The following is a 16,400-nucleotide window of genomic DNA, read 5'->3' as shown; positions in this document are numbered from 1 at the left end:
CCAATCATTAAATCTCATCATCAGCTTTCTTGTCTTCCCAGCACTAACCACTGTTTGATGATCTTATTCAAGTATTTTATTTGCTTACTCTCTGCCTCCCCGACTAGACTATAAACTCTGTGAGAATGGGTAACCTGTCTTTTTTATTTCTTGATGTAGCCACACCTCCTAGAACATTCATCAGCACACAGTGAGTTCCCAGTTATGTACTGATGAATAAACGATGACATCTGACAGCAATTCTACGTGAGGGATTATTACTCCCATTTTACAGATGAGGAAACTGAGGTCTCGAGAGACACGTGACTTGCTCAAGGTCACACGGATAATAACTGGCAGAGCCAGACTATACACCTGGGTCTAGCAGTTTCCAAAGGTGGACCTCCTGGACCAGTCTAGACTACATCACTTGGCAGTGGGAGGCTAGAGCTGGCTTCTTCTGGAGTGCTAAGCTTTCTAACTCCTATTTTAGAGACTTCACTTTGCTAGCCTGATATTTAAATGTCACGGCCTCAGTATTTATACCATGGAAATGGGCAAAGCTCTACCGGCCAGGCTTCTTCTTCAGAAGAGCTCGCTCCCCAGCTCACCTCTGGATGTCTGTGATTCAAGCGTGGGCTGTTAGTTTTGCTGATTGCCTCTTACTGAACCTTAAATTCTCAGAGACCTCCTTCCTCCTCCTGGTCCCCTTTCCCAGAAGCATTCTTCTCTTAATGCCCAGAAGAGGAAGCCGGCATACCTCAGGGGCGGACAGTGGGGCTGCAGTTCTCTCTGGGGGCTGCTTTCCAGACCTGGGGCCTCAGCACTGTCTGGGTCTTTCCGAGTAATTGGTCCTTATTCCTCCCAGCCTGAGAACCCCAGGTAATCCATGCTCGTGAAGAGCTTTTCCCTGGGTGATTTGTGGAGATGAGTCCTCCCTCCCCCACAGGACTTCTCTTTCCTGGTTAACCTTGCAGAGCCATAATCACCAGGGAAGGAGAGCGTGCTGGCTAGGTTTCCCGTTTCACACCCCTCGTCTGGCTTGGACTGGGGCTTTATGTCTGTCCGGGAGCCCCGACAAATGCTCGGGCACTGTTGGGGGAGATAATAGGTGATGGTGATCATGGAATCCCACCCTCCACCTTCAACCCCATGTGAGTGCTAAGCTGCTTGTAAGCCAGGGTGGCAACAAATCCTTCAAGAAGATGTTGGAAAATGCTTTATGGCACATAAGGTGACAAGGCTCTAGCTGAACAAATGGAAAAATTAGTCTACCTTAAAGTATCCAAGGCAAGTAATTTCCTATCACCTTGTTTCTTAAATGTACTTAACACCTAGAATCTGGACTTCCCCAAATACGGCTAAGGGTCATCAGTTAAAATGGCAACTTGGAGATGAAAAAGAAACTTCCACTTTAATAGTTGCTCATAAAATCATGCCATCAGCCCTTCTGTTTGGAATAGGGGGAGTTAGGAAACCAACATCAATTATTAAGTATTTCTGAATTTAAGGGGCTTGAGTCAGCCTATGAGCCAGACCCTTCCCCGAAGTCCACCAGTGCTCAGCGTCAGATATCCTGACCTCGCCACAGCGGCTTCCAAGTTCTCACACCTTCGGTTTGGTTTTGTTCTGTTTTCTCTTGGATGGGATGGTTTGCTCTGCTTGCTCCTTTCTCCAGATTTCTAAACGACTCCTTACCCCACAAAGAGAGTTACTGATGACAACCAGAGAGGCAGTCTGTCTGCTATTTTCTTTTATTCTTCCCTTTCCTTTTTCTTTTCCTCTTTCTTGAGCTTTTTTGCTCTTTTTTACATTCATTTTATTCATTCACTCATTCGTTTGTTGATTCTATTCCATTCCTTCAATAAAGATCTATTAATTAATGTCTATATATCATGAACTAAGAATGCTAATTCCTACAGATTCAGGAATTCAGCCTACAAAGAGTTTGCCCTTGGGGTGGGGTGCCACACAAGTAGAAGAAGTTGGGAAAGAGCAGGGCACTGTAGGTGTGTGAAGGACCTGCCCCTATGAGTTGGAGAAGGCTACATTTCACCTATGACCTGAAAGGAGACCAAGAGTTTGCAGGAGAAGTAAAGGGGAAGAGTGTTCCAGGCAGCAGACAGCAGGTGCAAAGGCCCTGAAGCATAAGGCAGTATGGTTCACAAAGGGGCTGAAATTAGCACTGCAGGACTGCAGTGTGAGGTGACTAATGGCAAGAGATGTGGCTGGAGAAATTAGGAGGGCCACATAATGTAGGGCCTAGCACACCATGGCAAGGAGGTGGGGGTGAGAGTCAGAAGGCAATGGAAAGGCTGGAGCTGCGAGGGTCACGATGAATAAAAAAGCAAATGGAGGGTTAACCCATTCTCCACACTCAGTCACAGCCACCCTTGAACAGAGCCTCTGAGTTTCTCAAGAAGGCTGGTGTCATTATCGAATGAGTAATCTGGCCTTAATGTTGATAACTGGGGGTGCGGGTGGGGGGAGGATGACCGTGACTCATAGGGGGCTGAAAATAAACCAGCCCTATGACTTTAGATGCAAATGAGAATAAATGGAATCTCTGGGGCTCACAGCAGTTGGTCTTTTTGGAGGAGGAGAGGCTGAGATTGAGATACAGGGTCTGTTGAATATTATAACATCTTCCCTGCACCTTTTGGCAGGCAAATTACTTCACAGGCCATGAATATGAGTCACTAAATTTTAAACCTTGGGTGAGAAAACCAAGTTTGATAAATGTGTCTAGCTACTGGAATAAAGACCCATGGCGCAAGCAAATCATGAAGTTCTGACAGTGCCAATGCAAAAACAGCCCCGGACCTGTGCTTAGTGCTACACATACACTCACAAACACACATGCACACACGCCCTCCCTTTCTTGCCTTGGAATATCAGTTGCAAATGTCAATTCCTAAAATATCTCATGCCTAAAAGGCGATACAATTAAAAGTGACCCAAAGACAAAGCAGAGGTATGTTTAGGAAAGTTGGAGATGGGGAAGGGGGGTGTGGTGGCTCAGAAAACAAAAAAAAAAAGAAAAGAATGAAAAATCATCAGTCAGTGACGAAGACCCCCATGAATCCAAAAATCACATTTCAAAATGTTTTCAGTATTTTGTGGATTTGTATCGTCTCCAAAATTCTTGCAGCATCTTTATGGGTTTAAAGGAAGTAACTACACATACTTCATTTTATTCTCTAGAAAAACTTGCTCTGATGTTATCACTTGAGAAAGTGACTAAGAAGGCCTGTCCTTTAATTACTGACCGGATACCTAGGTTACAGAGCTCAAATTCTTTTAACGATGCATAAAACCACATGAGAGGCCTGACTAGCTTGTCCAGCGTTAATTAGCACCTTCCTTTGGCGTTCTTGCCCACCCCCGAATTCATGGCTGAGAACAGTAGAGCCTAATTTTTTAAATATATTATGTTAAATCCAAGAGGGTTTTTTTTTTTTCTTAATTTAAAGCAGACTAAGTGTAGAAGAGGCACATTAAAAAAGAACTTCCCAGTATGCCCCCAGATCGAGCCTCTTAAGCCAGCAGTAAGAACACACCCCTCTGTTCTTCGTCATGGAGGAGTTCTCTGGATAAACCAGACGCTTTCATGCGCTTTTTTTTTTTTTTTTTTTTAAGAGTGAGCATCTTTCAAAATGGCGCCTTCCAATAACCAACAACTCCCAGAAACAACGAATGACCCCATCATTTGTCAAAGAATTCGGTGCCATTCAAAAGACATTTCCCAAGAAAGCACCTCCTCCCTGCCATGTAGTTTTCTTGAGTCAAACTTCAACGGCCATCCCTGTTGAGAAAAGTGCCTCTGGCAAGAAGTTGAAATTGAATCTAACTTGGCAAAATGAGAAATTATTTGGGGAGGGGGGCGGAATTAAACTTCGGTAGTTTTTCTTCTTGATTGTACTTTTGTTCACAGCTTCAGCTGGGAGAGAGAGTGCACACATTTAGTTTGGAGTTTATGAGTTCATATTTTATAATTAACGTTGCCAACAGGGGAGTTTGATTAATACCAAGCAGTGGATTTTGAGCAATGTTCCATACAAATTGCCAAATTTAGCAATAAAATAAATTGGTTATGTGAACATAATTAGTAGGATGACTACTTAAAATTCAAAACCGAATGTGAATAATTCCAAATCATCTGAGCCACAAATCCATTATTTGTATAGAAGGGAGAAAGTATAGCACTTGGGTTTTATTTTGCCCTCAACCACAATGTTATTCACCACCAAGCTGAACATAATGAAACGTCTACAATGGATTGTGACAATATTTTAGAGCAACCCAGAAACACACACAGACGCGTGCGCACGCACACACAAAGGGAATGCAACAAAGATAAGAAATGCTAAACTGAATTTTCATTGCAAATGTAAAAATCTATAACAAAATTTTCAGCAAATGCTGCATTACATTTTTTTCTGACGTGCCACACATAAACCTCTGGCACAAAATTATTCAGGAGAGCTTTTTGCTTTTAAATATTCATGGTACCTTATTGTCGCCCTGGACTTCTCCAAGCCTTTGCTGAAGTTCTTTAATTTCTTCTCCCAGATGTTTATTTCGGTCTTGAGAATCTCTCAATAGTTGTGCAAGATTAGCCTGGAAATATCAACACATTATGAAATACAATCAGAAACCGAGGAGTAGAGAAATGTGTGGCTTTATCAGGCTCATGGCGGCTGGCATCCAAGTCCAGCTTAACCACATAAAGCCCATTAGAGTATGTGCATATATGAACAGCAAGTGTGCAAATCACACCACTACAACTGCATGGGGAGAAACAGAGTTGGCCATGAACCTCAGTTTGGGGATGTTTTTGTTTCCAGAATGAATCACAGACAGGTGATGGAGGAGTTGATCATATTCAACTTAAAAAAAAAAATTAAGGGCTCTTCACTTAAACTCTTGAAAGTGGACACAGAGTTCAATTCTAACATTTGGGCCAATAATATAGGAAAGGTTTCATTTTCCTGTTTGTGTGTTTTTTTTCCTTCAAATAGATCTTGTTTCATGAATGTGTCTTTGCCAACCCAATGTCCAGAATTTCGATCACAGAGGAGGCAGCCAGAGAAGAGACCAGTGAGGTGTCAGGACTTCAGAAATCAGGATCCAGAGGGAATTCAACAGTCTCCTGGGCTGGTTTTCTCACCTCCTTCTTCCCCTGTTCTAGTTCCCATAGTACCGAACAAGCAGGGTGAGCACCTTCCAGTCCCATCTTCATGGTGTCATCCCTTTCTTAAGATCTCCTTCTGCTCAGACCACATCCCCTGGCCCATGTGGGCAGCTACCCACCAGGCAATGCCCCCACCTCAATCCAGCTTCACCTACACATCACGGCTGTCTCCCCAGAGCACGTGAGCACCCTTTACCACCCTCCCACCCCTTCTCGGGTTCCCTGAACCTGAATTTGCTTATGCTGCCAAACTGTAGACATGCTTTGATCCACTCAAGCCTGTAGCTTACTATTCCACTTCGCCTCCCATGGTGTCTTTTCCATACTACCTGAATTCTGCTAATTTGCTCTAATTCTTCCCTTGCTTATTGCGCTCTTATCTAACCTCAGCACAAAGAAATGAGTTATCGAAAGGCAGAGATGCTTTCTCCTCCCTCCTCAGCACCTGCGTACACTGCTCCAGGAAGTGCTCGTGTTCCAGCAACTGTTTTAAAGACTCAAGATGAATAAGTGAAGGAAGGAAGCAGGGAGGGAAGCCAGCAAGCAACTGGAATCTGACTCCTGAAAAGGAAACTTTCAGAAACAGTCCTACGGGGGAATTTTGAAGTCATCTTTTAGACTCCCTTCATGTAATAGCTGAAGAAACCCAAATCCAGAGACATTATGGACAAGTGCAGCTGGAGGGGCTAAACCTCCAAAGACTTCAATGCTAATGCCTTCAGGAATACTCAGTCATGTTAGGTGATCAAGGGGAATACAAGCGAAAGAATATAAAGGTTAGACCTTGGCTTATCCTTGACTCCTCGCTTTATCTCATCTCCCACGTCCCATCCACCGGGATACTCAGTGTCTCCACGGTCTAGGCAGCCCCCCCATTCAGCTCCCCCCAAGCTCCCGGCTGTTCCCCACATACTCCAGGCGTGAGCCCATCTCAACGCTGCTCTCTCTCACTGTTCTCTCCCTCCAGAACTGGAATGCTCTCCCTGCAGAACACCTCTTGGCTCACTCCCTCACCTTTTCCAGGTCTTTGTTCAAAGCTCACCGTTTGAAAGGGGCTCACCTGGACCACTCTGTCTCCTACTGCAGCCTGCCCACCTCCCCCCTGAACTCCCAGCCCCCTTCCCCTACCCTACTTTTTATTTCCATAGAACTTGCCATCTTTTCACATACTGTGTGATTTACTTCATGGTTTATTGCCATATGTTTACATATGTTTATTGCCTACTGTTTATCTCCCCTCTCTCTTCTTACTAAGACAGAAGTTCCATGAAGGGTGAGGAAATTTGTTCTCTCTATGGTCTACCTCAAGCACCTAGTGGATACTCCATAAGTATTTCTTAAATGAAGGATAATATGCTGAGTCTGGGAGTTGTGGTCTCAACCTAGGGAAGTATCTGAAATAATAAAATACTGAAACGAGTGCCTGACACACAGCCTTGCATAGAAACCCCACTGATCTCTGTCCGCTGAATTTAACCGCGCCTGATTCCTACTCACTTACTTGTGAACGTTACTCAGTAATGTGATCTAATTCTCAACCGCTTATTTGCAAAGCTCATACCATGCAAAGCTGTGTTCTAATTTTCCCAGATTTCCATTCTCATCAGATACAAATTTGGTGAAGGATGAGGAAAGTTAATCCCCATTTTATAGGCAGGAAAGCAAAGAGACAAGAGACACTGTGATCAACTGACTATTTTGGCAGTTTCTCCCAAAGGAATCAGATAGACTAAGTTGGAACCAGACAGACTAAGTTGGAATCAGAAGACTAAGGTGGATCCCAATTCTGCCTCTTCCTGGGCTGGGTGAGCTTGGGTGAGTTTCTTAACTTCTTGAGTTTCCCCACCTGTTAAATGAAGCTAATCATACACACTTCATGTGGTGATTTGACACTTCAATTGCATAATGAACACAGGACAGACACCTACCACAGTGCTTGGTATACAGCAGGCACTAGTTGAAGGCTGGTCACCTCCCCTTGACTCTGCCCTTCCAGGAGCTCCAACTCAGTCACTCAGTGGACAGTGACTGGCCGCACAGCTCCTTGGACACAGCCAGCTCCTTGTCATCCTGCCCTTTGCGTACTCATCCTTTCATTTAAACCACAAATACTTATTGGGTGCCTGTTACATGTCAGGCACTGTTTTAGACTCTGGAGATACAGCAGTGAGCAATACAGACAAAGCCTCTTGCCTTAGTAAACTCACATTTTAATAGATGATATTATGTTCATTACATTATATTACAATAAAATGAACAATGGCCCAGGAGTTGGGTAATAAGCGCTATGGAGAAACTAAAGCAGGCAAAGCGGTGAGCGTGTGCCGGGGGAGAGGCCACAGAAGGCATCACTGGAGAGGCCACATGCAAACCAAGACTTGAAAAAGGAGAGAGAGTGAGCGTGAGCCTTGGGGATATCCCAGGGCAAGTTCCAGGTGGGGGCAAAGGCAACCAACTGGCTTCTTTCTCTCCCTCTCCCCTTCCCATCGCAAGCCTTCCATTTTTGAAAGCCCTTCAAGGCCACTGGAGCAGGCTGACCCCCAGGGACTGCAGTGAAGTGGAGAGATGGTTCAAGTCTTGATTTTCTTCTCCTGGTTCCTCCCCTCCATCCTCCACCTCTCCTTCTCCAGCACAAGGTATCACAAGTGGGCAGCCTCTCCAGGGAACGCCAGAACACTTCCCAGACACCAGCTCAGCAAGCACAACCCCTCCCCAGCAGATGCAGGGACAGGCTCCCCTGGCTGGCCGGAGGGACTGGCGTGGAGGCGCGGCAGGAAGAGCTGGCTTGCACACGGCATCTCAGCACCCCATCTGCCGAAGACACAGCAAAATCCACCTGCACAGGAGCTGCCTTTCCTTAAATAGTGGAAGAGATGTTCGGAAGGAAATGTTTGTAAAAGCATCAGTGAAAAGTTAACAAAAGATTAAAAAAAAAAAATCTGCAACAGCCCTGACCTTCCCTTTTTGAAACAATAATGGTTGGCTTGAGCCTCAGGTGAGTAGAAAGACCCTGACGTTCGCTCATCGGTGTGAGCACAACAGTAAACCAGTACAACCCGAAATGTCCGTGGTGAAAGGCGTCCACCTCCAGTCTGTCACAGATGAGTGCTTGTGCAAAATACGACAGAAATCAATTACTAGGAAAAAAAGAATTGAAGAACACATCAAGGTCCCAAGTGTTTGTTAGATTCAGCTGACATAAAATCATGCTGTCAGACTGCTATGAAAAGTTTCTGAATGCTTATTCTCAATGTCTGCACTTGTCTTGGACCAGAAACAGCAGCTCGCAGCCTGGCACTGAGCCCAGTGATGCTCCTAGGTATGTGGATGTTAGAGCAAGGCAGGCACCCAGTTATATATCAAAGGTTCCAGTGATACATGAAGCTGGGGACAGGGCTGCTTTAGGAGACAGCGATTCAGAGACCAGTGATGTGACTGTCAAACATTATTTACTCTGCAGCCTGGCTGAAAAGAAATCTACCAAAATAAAGTCAAGCATTTCTCCAGTGGCTGCAAAACAATGGCTAATTAGAAACACATCCCTTCCAAGGGAATTCACAGTAAATCTACCCCAGCTTTCAAATTGACCCCCGGGGTAAGGTAGGGTGGGGGAGACTCCCATTTTAAAGCAGGTGACTGTAATTTTCTTTCACATTTCATAGGCTGGCTTGTCAACACACAGTTCTTTTCTATTCAGTCCTTCCACCTCCTCAACTCTCAAACAATAACTTTGAAAACTAGAAAATGACTGTTCTGATATGGTGCCTAATTCCTTGACATATACCTTAAGGAACAAAAAGGAAAAAGACAGAAAGAAAGAAAGTAGTACATTTCAAAGCACTCAAAATAGAGGAGAAAAGTTCACACTATTCTTTTGACCAAAAATAACACCCATGACTCACACACATTCACTATAACAATCCATCAAGCTAACACGCGGCGCCTGCTTATAATTTATCAGCTATGCAGAGCGTTTTGTCTCTGTGTTATTGAGAAGGACTCTGTGACCATCAGTTTAGAATAGCCGCACTATGTAAAGGAAATGTCAGGGAAAAAGTGTCAGACTGTCTAACACTGGGAAGAATTTCATAGGGAAGGAAAACGAAATCGAGAGATTATTTCCTCTAAATCTCTGGGGCTGGGAGTAGCACAAATAGTAAAAACATGAAAAGGTTTCAAAAGAAGCTTCTTTTTAAATATTCAGATCTAGCCAGGGCTGACGTTCAAAGGTTGACATTTTAGCTCTGATAATAGTGGAATGCTGAATACAGCACAGTATACTGTAGAATCTATATGCATAAAAGTCAGTTTTTCTAGCTAAGAGTTTATCTATTAAAATTGTGATGGGGATGGGAGAGAAAAGAGATTTGATGAAAACATACTGGGAGATCCGAGGCCGAAAGGACATTATAGCCCTCCATTCAGACACATCTTCCTTTGTCAAGGAACAACTCAAACTCCAATTACAACTGATGTCTGCAGAAGCATCCAGCCAAGGCCAGCCCTAGTGTGGGGACAGTGATGCTCACAGACATGCTCTCTGCACAGAGATGGAGACTACAGATCCTGACAGCTGTTGCAAAAGCAGAGATCTGGGAGCTGAGAGAGCTGTGTGCCTCTCGCCCCAACCTCTCTGCCATTTTGCAGAAATTCTCACTGCGGCAGATGGGTTGGTCACCCAGGCAAGGGGAGCTGTTCCTCTACATTTCTTCAAGTCAAGTCCTACTGCATCTTCAACTCTAGGTCCTGCCTCCACCGCTGTTTGAAATTTCCTTACAAACGCCACAAAATATGTCAAAGTTTACACTATAGATGCAATACATTTTTTTTAACTTATAAGACAGGATGGGAGATTTTTAAAATGCTATATCACATTTGGCAACGACAATCACTGTGAAGGAACCTGATTTTCAATGATCAAGTAACCAATACTGGTTTATCAGGAAGGCAGTTCAGGGTACCAGTTGTAAGAAATAGCCCAACATCTTTTAGATAGGGGGAAAAGGATCCACTATAATCCATTCTTCTCCCTGATGTAAGAAATGAAAAGTTGGGTACGAGGGGCTCAGAATATGCTACCCCCCAAATATGCTCCTTTTCCAGGAGGATTATTTTGATCTGAAAGAAACTGAGAATCAATAGATACAGAGAATACTCTTCTCTCCCCTATTCAGCCTAAAAACAGGGTATAAATTCCCCATCGTGAGGATGTCCCATCCTCTCCCGTACCTGGAAGAGAAGAGCAACTGATCTAGACACGGAGAGTCGTTACCATGATGAGTCTGCAGAAACAAACCTTACTAAAATAACCCTGTCTTCCATTAGTTTCCCCATACACTTCCTCATCACTCTCCCACAAGGTTATCATCCCTTGATGTCCAAGCCCCTTTCTTTTATTGAAATGGTAGATAAGCCCCTGAATCTAAGCCTTTCTTTGAGTTTCACTTCTTCTTTGTGCACGTCTGTGCACGTCTGTTCACATAAAATGCTCATGAAATTGTATGCTTTTTCTCTCCCATTAATCCATTGTTTGTCAGTTAAATTTGCAGGTCCCCATGCACTGAACCTAAGAGGGTAGAGGAAAAGATTTTCCTCTCCAAAAGATAAAAATGAAATGAAAGAAAGCGATGAAAAGTTTAAGATTAATCCTTCAGTCTTGCGCTATCCAGACACCAGGAAGGGCAGTAAAATGCAGAAGGTCACGCATTTTCCTGAGTCCTTAAATAACTCAGCTCAGCCACCAGGAGGGGAGAAAGGCAACATTCCAGTTACAGTTCCTCAAGTCATCCCAAAATCTTTGTAATTTACTAGATACACAGCACTTCAGTAACTTAGCTGTGGAAACGTCATCCTCCATCATGATGTAAAAATTATGCATATTAGCGAATCCTATAATTTACTCCTCAATTTGCTGACATATCAAAACTGGAATTCAAAAATGAGAGGTGGAAAAAAAGAATGAGAGAGACAGGTAAAACCTTGGCCCAGGCACTTCCTCACGAAACGTTATTAAAAAAAAGTGTGAAAAAGAGAGAGACAAGATTTAGAAACTGCTGCTCAACTACACGGTGTTGACCCCTGAACCCTTTAAACCCGCACCTTCGGTAGGGTAAAGTACTCGATTAAGCAAGAATATGTTAAAAAAAAAAAGTTTGATGAAATGTCAAGAGTGCTTGAACGGTGTGATTGATAGCAAATTTAATTGCAATTTCTACTCTGCTGCTTTGGTCTACGGCGACTCCTGTGTTAATAGAGTGAAACTTGCTTTGCTGAGCAAAGGCTCCCTATTCATAGCGACTGCCAAAGTGATGACCTCTGTCACAGTGACAGTTTTCTTGCTTACAAAAAACAACCACCCAAGCGCCTAGACCACATGCATTTTTTGGCTGCTGCAGCCTACTCCCACCTCATAATCTCAAAACACATTTGCGAACGAAGGCATTTCCGGGCTCACAGGCAAACACTCTTCAATAAGTCTGGGAGGTTACTATTTAAATAAATGTTTGCTTAATCTTGGCCATTATGCTTCTGCAGCTGCAGCTGGCCCCACTAAGGGGCCATTAGTGGCTCCCTTAATAGCTCCCAGGTTCTGACTCCTTGAGCCTAAATGTCTCCATCTATAAATTGGGGGGTGCTCTCACCTTCCCGGCAAACATCGTTGCAAGGATCCGAAGCACTTATAAGCAGGAAGCAGGAGTGCTCAGAATGAATTTACTGTTATTATGATTTTGGGGGGGGTTCCTGCAGGCTGAACCCTGGATTTCTTCCCAGCTTCCCTGGTGTAACAGTAAAATCGTACTGTTCAAAGTGTTATAAAAAGAAACATCTCAAAGCACTCGAGATATTTGAAGGAAGTTTTGGGTTCTGAGCATCAAACCAGGACGCATGTACAAAGTTGCTCTGATTTGTGGTCACTGGGGACAATAATAAGATTGACCAAGAAAACGTTTCTCCTGAAGTAAAAGGCTGCCTCCCATCCCACAGAGGGCCACTCTGTGCTCTGATTTCTCCAGGGTTGTCATCCTGGCACATGTCACCATCTAAATAAGCCATGACTTTTTAAGGGAAAAAAGCAAAGGCTCCCTCCTGGACCAGGAGGAATACCTCCCACAGTACATTGACTTGAAATCAAAACAGGGGAAGACAAAGATGTGTTTGATTGTTTATTCAAGGAAGAGTTTGCAAGGGGGAAAATGCGTTGCCGTGACCCCAAAGAATCCCGTCTTAGAAAAATATTAACCCAAGATAATTTAAATTCCCCTTTATCTCCTTTGGAGGAACTGCTTGTTTAGCAAAAGAAAAATATTTAAAGGGTCGTCTGAGATCTTTCGGTGATATCGCACTGCACTGAAGAGAGGTGCTCTGTGTACAGTTCTGCCTGGAGTATCAAGAAGAAATTTTCATTTCAATATCCCATGAGAAGCTATTAGCGAAATCACTGTTGTCACGATTTCTTCACAGCTTTTTTAACGGATGATTTGCCATTGGAAATTGAGTTGTTTTAAAAAGGATTCTAAGTTCTAAAAGACAGCCTCAACAACCATTATTTCTAGAACTACAAACATGAAAGTTCTGTCCTGTCCTGTGAGGAGGAGACAATAAAGGAGGAAGATATTATGGCCAGATATTCGGTGTCATGAGAGAGAACCCTGGCTTAACAGGTAAAGACTCCTAGCTCAGTTTCTGGTTCTCAGCCACTTCTAAGCAGAGGACTTTGGATAAAGCACTTCATCTCTGAGCTTCCAAAATGGGTTGGATTAAATATTGTCTATGCTTTTTCTTTGCTCAGTCAGCCTACGAGTCAAATCTGGAACAAAACCCTGAACTAGAACATTGAACTACAAGTCAACAGATCTGGGTTTTTCAGTCCTACTCAATTAACCTGCTGTGTGACCATAGGAAAAGTAAAAAAAAAAATAGCCAACACCCACTGAGCACTCACCGAGTACAAGGCAACAAGCGTTAGAAGCATCATCACACCAATTCCTCATAAAAACTTTATGAACATATCTCATTATTATGTTCATTTTGGAGAGGAGGAAATTGAGTCTCAGAAAGGTTACACAACTTGCCTAAGGTCAGCCAGCCAGTAAGTGGAAGTATTAACTTTGAATCCATATAATTGGATGTCAGAACCCGAGCTTTTATCTACTGCCAACCATGACGCTGCCTTGAGACTTTATGAGAGACCTAACTTGCCAGTGTGACCTCAGAAGACAGCCGGGAGGTGACACACGTGCACAGACACCTACGTTCATGCATGTGTCCACACGTGGTCTCTGAAAAGTACAAAACATCACAAAGACTGAAGACGGGGTATTTCTACTTATATTTGAGAAGAACCCTCAATACATTTACAGTCAGCTTGAGCGACTACAGCAAAATGCCAGAGACTGGGGGGCTTAGAAACAACAGACATTTATTTCCCATAGTTTCAGAGGCTGGAGATCTGAGATCAGGGTGCCGGCACAGTCAGGCTCTGGGGAGGGCCCTCTTCCAGGCCGCACATCTCTTGTTTCCTCACATGACGGAGAACAGAACAGAGAAGCCAAGTTCCTCGTGACTCTTACAAGGGCCCTGAAGCCCATCATGAAGACTCCACCCTCATGAGCTCATCCCTCCCAAACTACCTCCCAGAAGCCCTACCTCCTCATAACATCACCCTGAGGAGTAGGGTTTCAACATACGAATTTGGGGGGACATAAACATTCCTCCATAACACAGTGATCACAGTAACCTCTCCTTCTGAGCTGAGACATGAACAGGGAAAGAGTCTGTAGAAATTCCTCCTTCAGCTCAAGAAACGGGAGCCACAGCTCCAAGGCCGACAGGCAACGAGGTGCTCAATGCGGCATCTTCTCCTCTTCCAATATGTGGATCCACTGACCCCCGTGTACCATCTGTTACCCCGGCAGCTGGTTCCCGTTTCGTGCCTTCTGCTCACACAAGGTACATTCACTTTGCAGCTGGAGGGGTAAATACTTCACCTACTGTTTGCCTCTGGGATAAATACGCGATGTAAGGCGATACTAGGTCAGGGTGCACGCTTCTACCCTCTCTTTCTGCTGATGAACAAGTGAAGAAGGTAACTGCGCCTCTCCCTTCCAGTACTGGCACATGGATGCCAAAGCAGTCTGCTTCTGGCCAAACGGAAAGTTGCACTGTAACCAGTGCATGCAAATTTAAGGGTGCATTTTCTTCCCCACACTGAGCTAATGAAGAGGGCATCTTAGCACCTGCCCCCATCCAAAAACCATCACATGCCTTTATAAATAACTAAAGGTAAATAACACTTGAAAACATGTCTTTTAAACAGGTAAGATTATTTTTCCAAATACTGGAGCTATTTTCCCTCACTGTTTATCAAGACATTTCTTCCATTGCTCGGCCAGAATTCCTCCCTTGACTTTGGCCTCTAGTTTTCCTCTCCATAGCACCTATTACCATTTAACATCCTATATACTTTAATCGTTTTGCTTATTGTCTGCTCAGAGCACCCCTACCAGAATTAAGATGACTATACTATTAATCATCCAAACCAAGACAATCTGGAGTGCGAAAGGGGCACTAAAACAAACCATGCCGGGACAAGAGGCGAAACCAACCCTGAGGTCACCCAAAGTCTGGTCACCCAAACTGCAATGCAAGGTCCACACCCTCAGGGATCTGGGTCTGACTTTTTTCACCCTATGTCCCTAGTGTCTAATTAGCACAGGACACCCATGAGGTGTTCAATATTTACCGAGTCATGCTGGCTCCCAGCATGAGCTCTGAGTGGACTGCAGGACTTTGAACTCTGGCTCTGTCAACAATTACGTTATTCCCCTTGTGTAATTGACTTGCCTGCCACAGGCCTTGATTTCCTCATTTGTCTGATGGCCCCCACCTCCCATGGCTGTGTGAAGATTCAATGGGATCGTCCACAGTGTGATGCTGGGCACAAGGGCCGACACTCAAGAATGTGCACTCAAAACTACTGGCTGCTATGGTTATCACTTGTCACCCCAAGACTGTCTTAAGAAGGTGTCCAAAGCAGATGGTTAAGGCTCGGTCTACCCATCTCTTCAACATGACAACAGCAGAAGCTGCCTGGCATCTATAGGATGCCTGACCATACCCGTCTGACCCTGAAATGGGCCCCTAGCCTGAGCCTGGCCTGGGAGAACTCTCCTCTGGGACCAGGGAGCAGCTTTCTTCTAGCGGTCCAAGATGTGGTGTCTGCAGCTCTCATGTGGTCAGCAGCCACGCTTCCCATTCCACAGAGAAGACAGGTCCACAAAAAGAAATTACAGCTGACACAGAGAATGCTGAGGGCAGAGGAGAGACCTGGGGGCACCTGAGCCCTGGTGGCAGCTGGTCCTGAGGTCTGGCTGCAATTCTGTCCCACTAGGTGGCTATTCAACCAACCTTTCTGAGGCCCTTTGAGCCAAGAACTTCCTCTTTGGCCCCAACTATTTCAAGCTGCCGAGTATAAATAAAAAGGGTCCCGGTGCTGAAGACTCTACCTGCATTATCTCATTTATTCCTTACAGCCACACTATATGGTGGGCACCATGTTTACTCCCACTTTGTGGATGAGAATGCTGAGACTCACACACCCAAAAGACTCTTCCCAAGGCCACACAATTAGTTTGGTGGGTGTCACTGCTCACTCCCGAATCCCTTCTATCCTGGTGATTAAGACAGTTAATGTATAGTACCCCCTTGGTGAATGTTAGTAAGCCAGAAAGGGGAGCACATCCTATACTGGCCCAATCAGACCAGAGGGAAGGACTTATATTCCATGGCTGGGTGTTTTGCCTCTTCTGTTTGGGGAACCAGCCTTTAGAAGAAAGCTGATGTTAAGTTCAAGAGGAAGCTGACGTTAAAATTGGCGCAGCGATAGAGTCGTCAGATAAAATACAGGCTTCCCAGTTCCATCTGAATTGTAGATAAATAACCATTAATGTTTAAGCATAAGTATGCACTGAATATTGCATGGGACATACTCTTATACTTAAAAAGTATTCATTGTCTACCTGAAATTCAAATTCACCAGGGTATCCTGTATTTTTATTTGCCAAGTGTGGTACAGAGGGGAGAACAAGTCATGATGACTGTGCAGCATCTAAGGCCCGCACCACCTCTCAGCTTCTGGTTATGCGAGGGCATCGATCCCTTTATTGTTTAAGAAGTTTCGAACGTCTATCACTTGCACCCCAATCCTTCCTATGTCATGCAGCAAGGC

The 16,400-nt window shown here is 44.4% G+C and overlaps 1 protein-coding gene across 4 annotated transcripts in view; it reads right to left on the bottom strand.

Annotated features, from left to right (window-relative positions):
* Positions 1 to 16,400, bottom strand: part of CCDC149 (coiled-coil domain containing 149) — a 96,284-nt gene that overhangs the window by 42,998 nt on the left and 36,886 nt on the right. For all 4 annotated transcript variants that reach the window (XM_031436553.2, XM_031436542.2, XM_031436549.2 and 1 more), the window contains exon 4: positions 4,492 to 4,599. In XM_031436553.2, coding sequence (XP_031292413.2) covers positions 4,492 to 4,599 — 108 coding nt within the window. The remainder of the gene's footprint in view (positions 1 to 4,491; positions 4,600 to 16,400) is intronic.

Source organism: Camelus dromedarius, chromosome 1 (assembly GCF_036321535.1).
Source record: "Camelus dromedarius isolate mCamDro1 chromosome 1, mCamDro1.pat, whole genome shotgun sequence".
Taxonomy (NCBI): Eukaryota; Metazoa; Chordata; class Mammalia; order Artiodactyla; family Camelidae; genus Camelus; species Camelus dromedarius.
The sequence above is the reverse complement of the archived record's forward strand: the minus strand, read 5'-3'. Positions and strand labels throughout refer to the sequence as shown.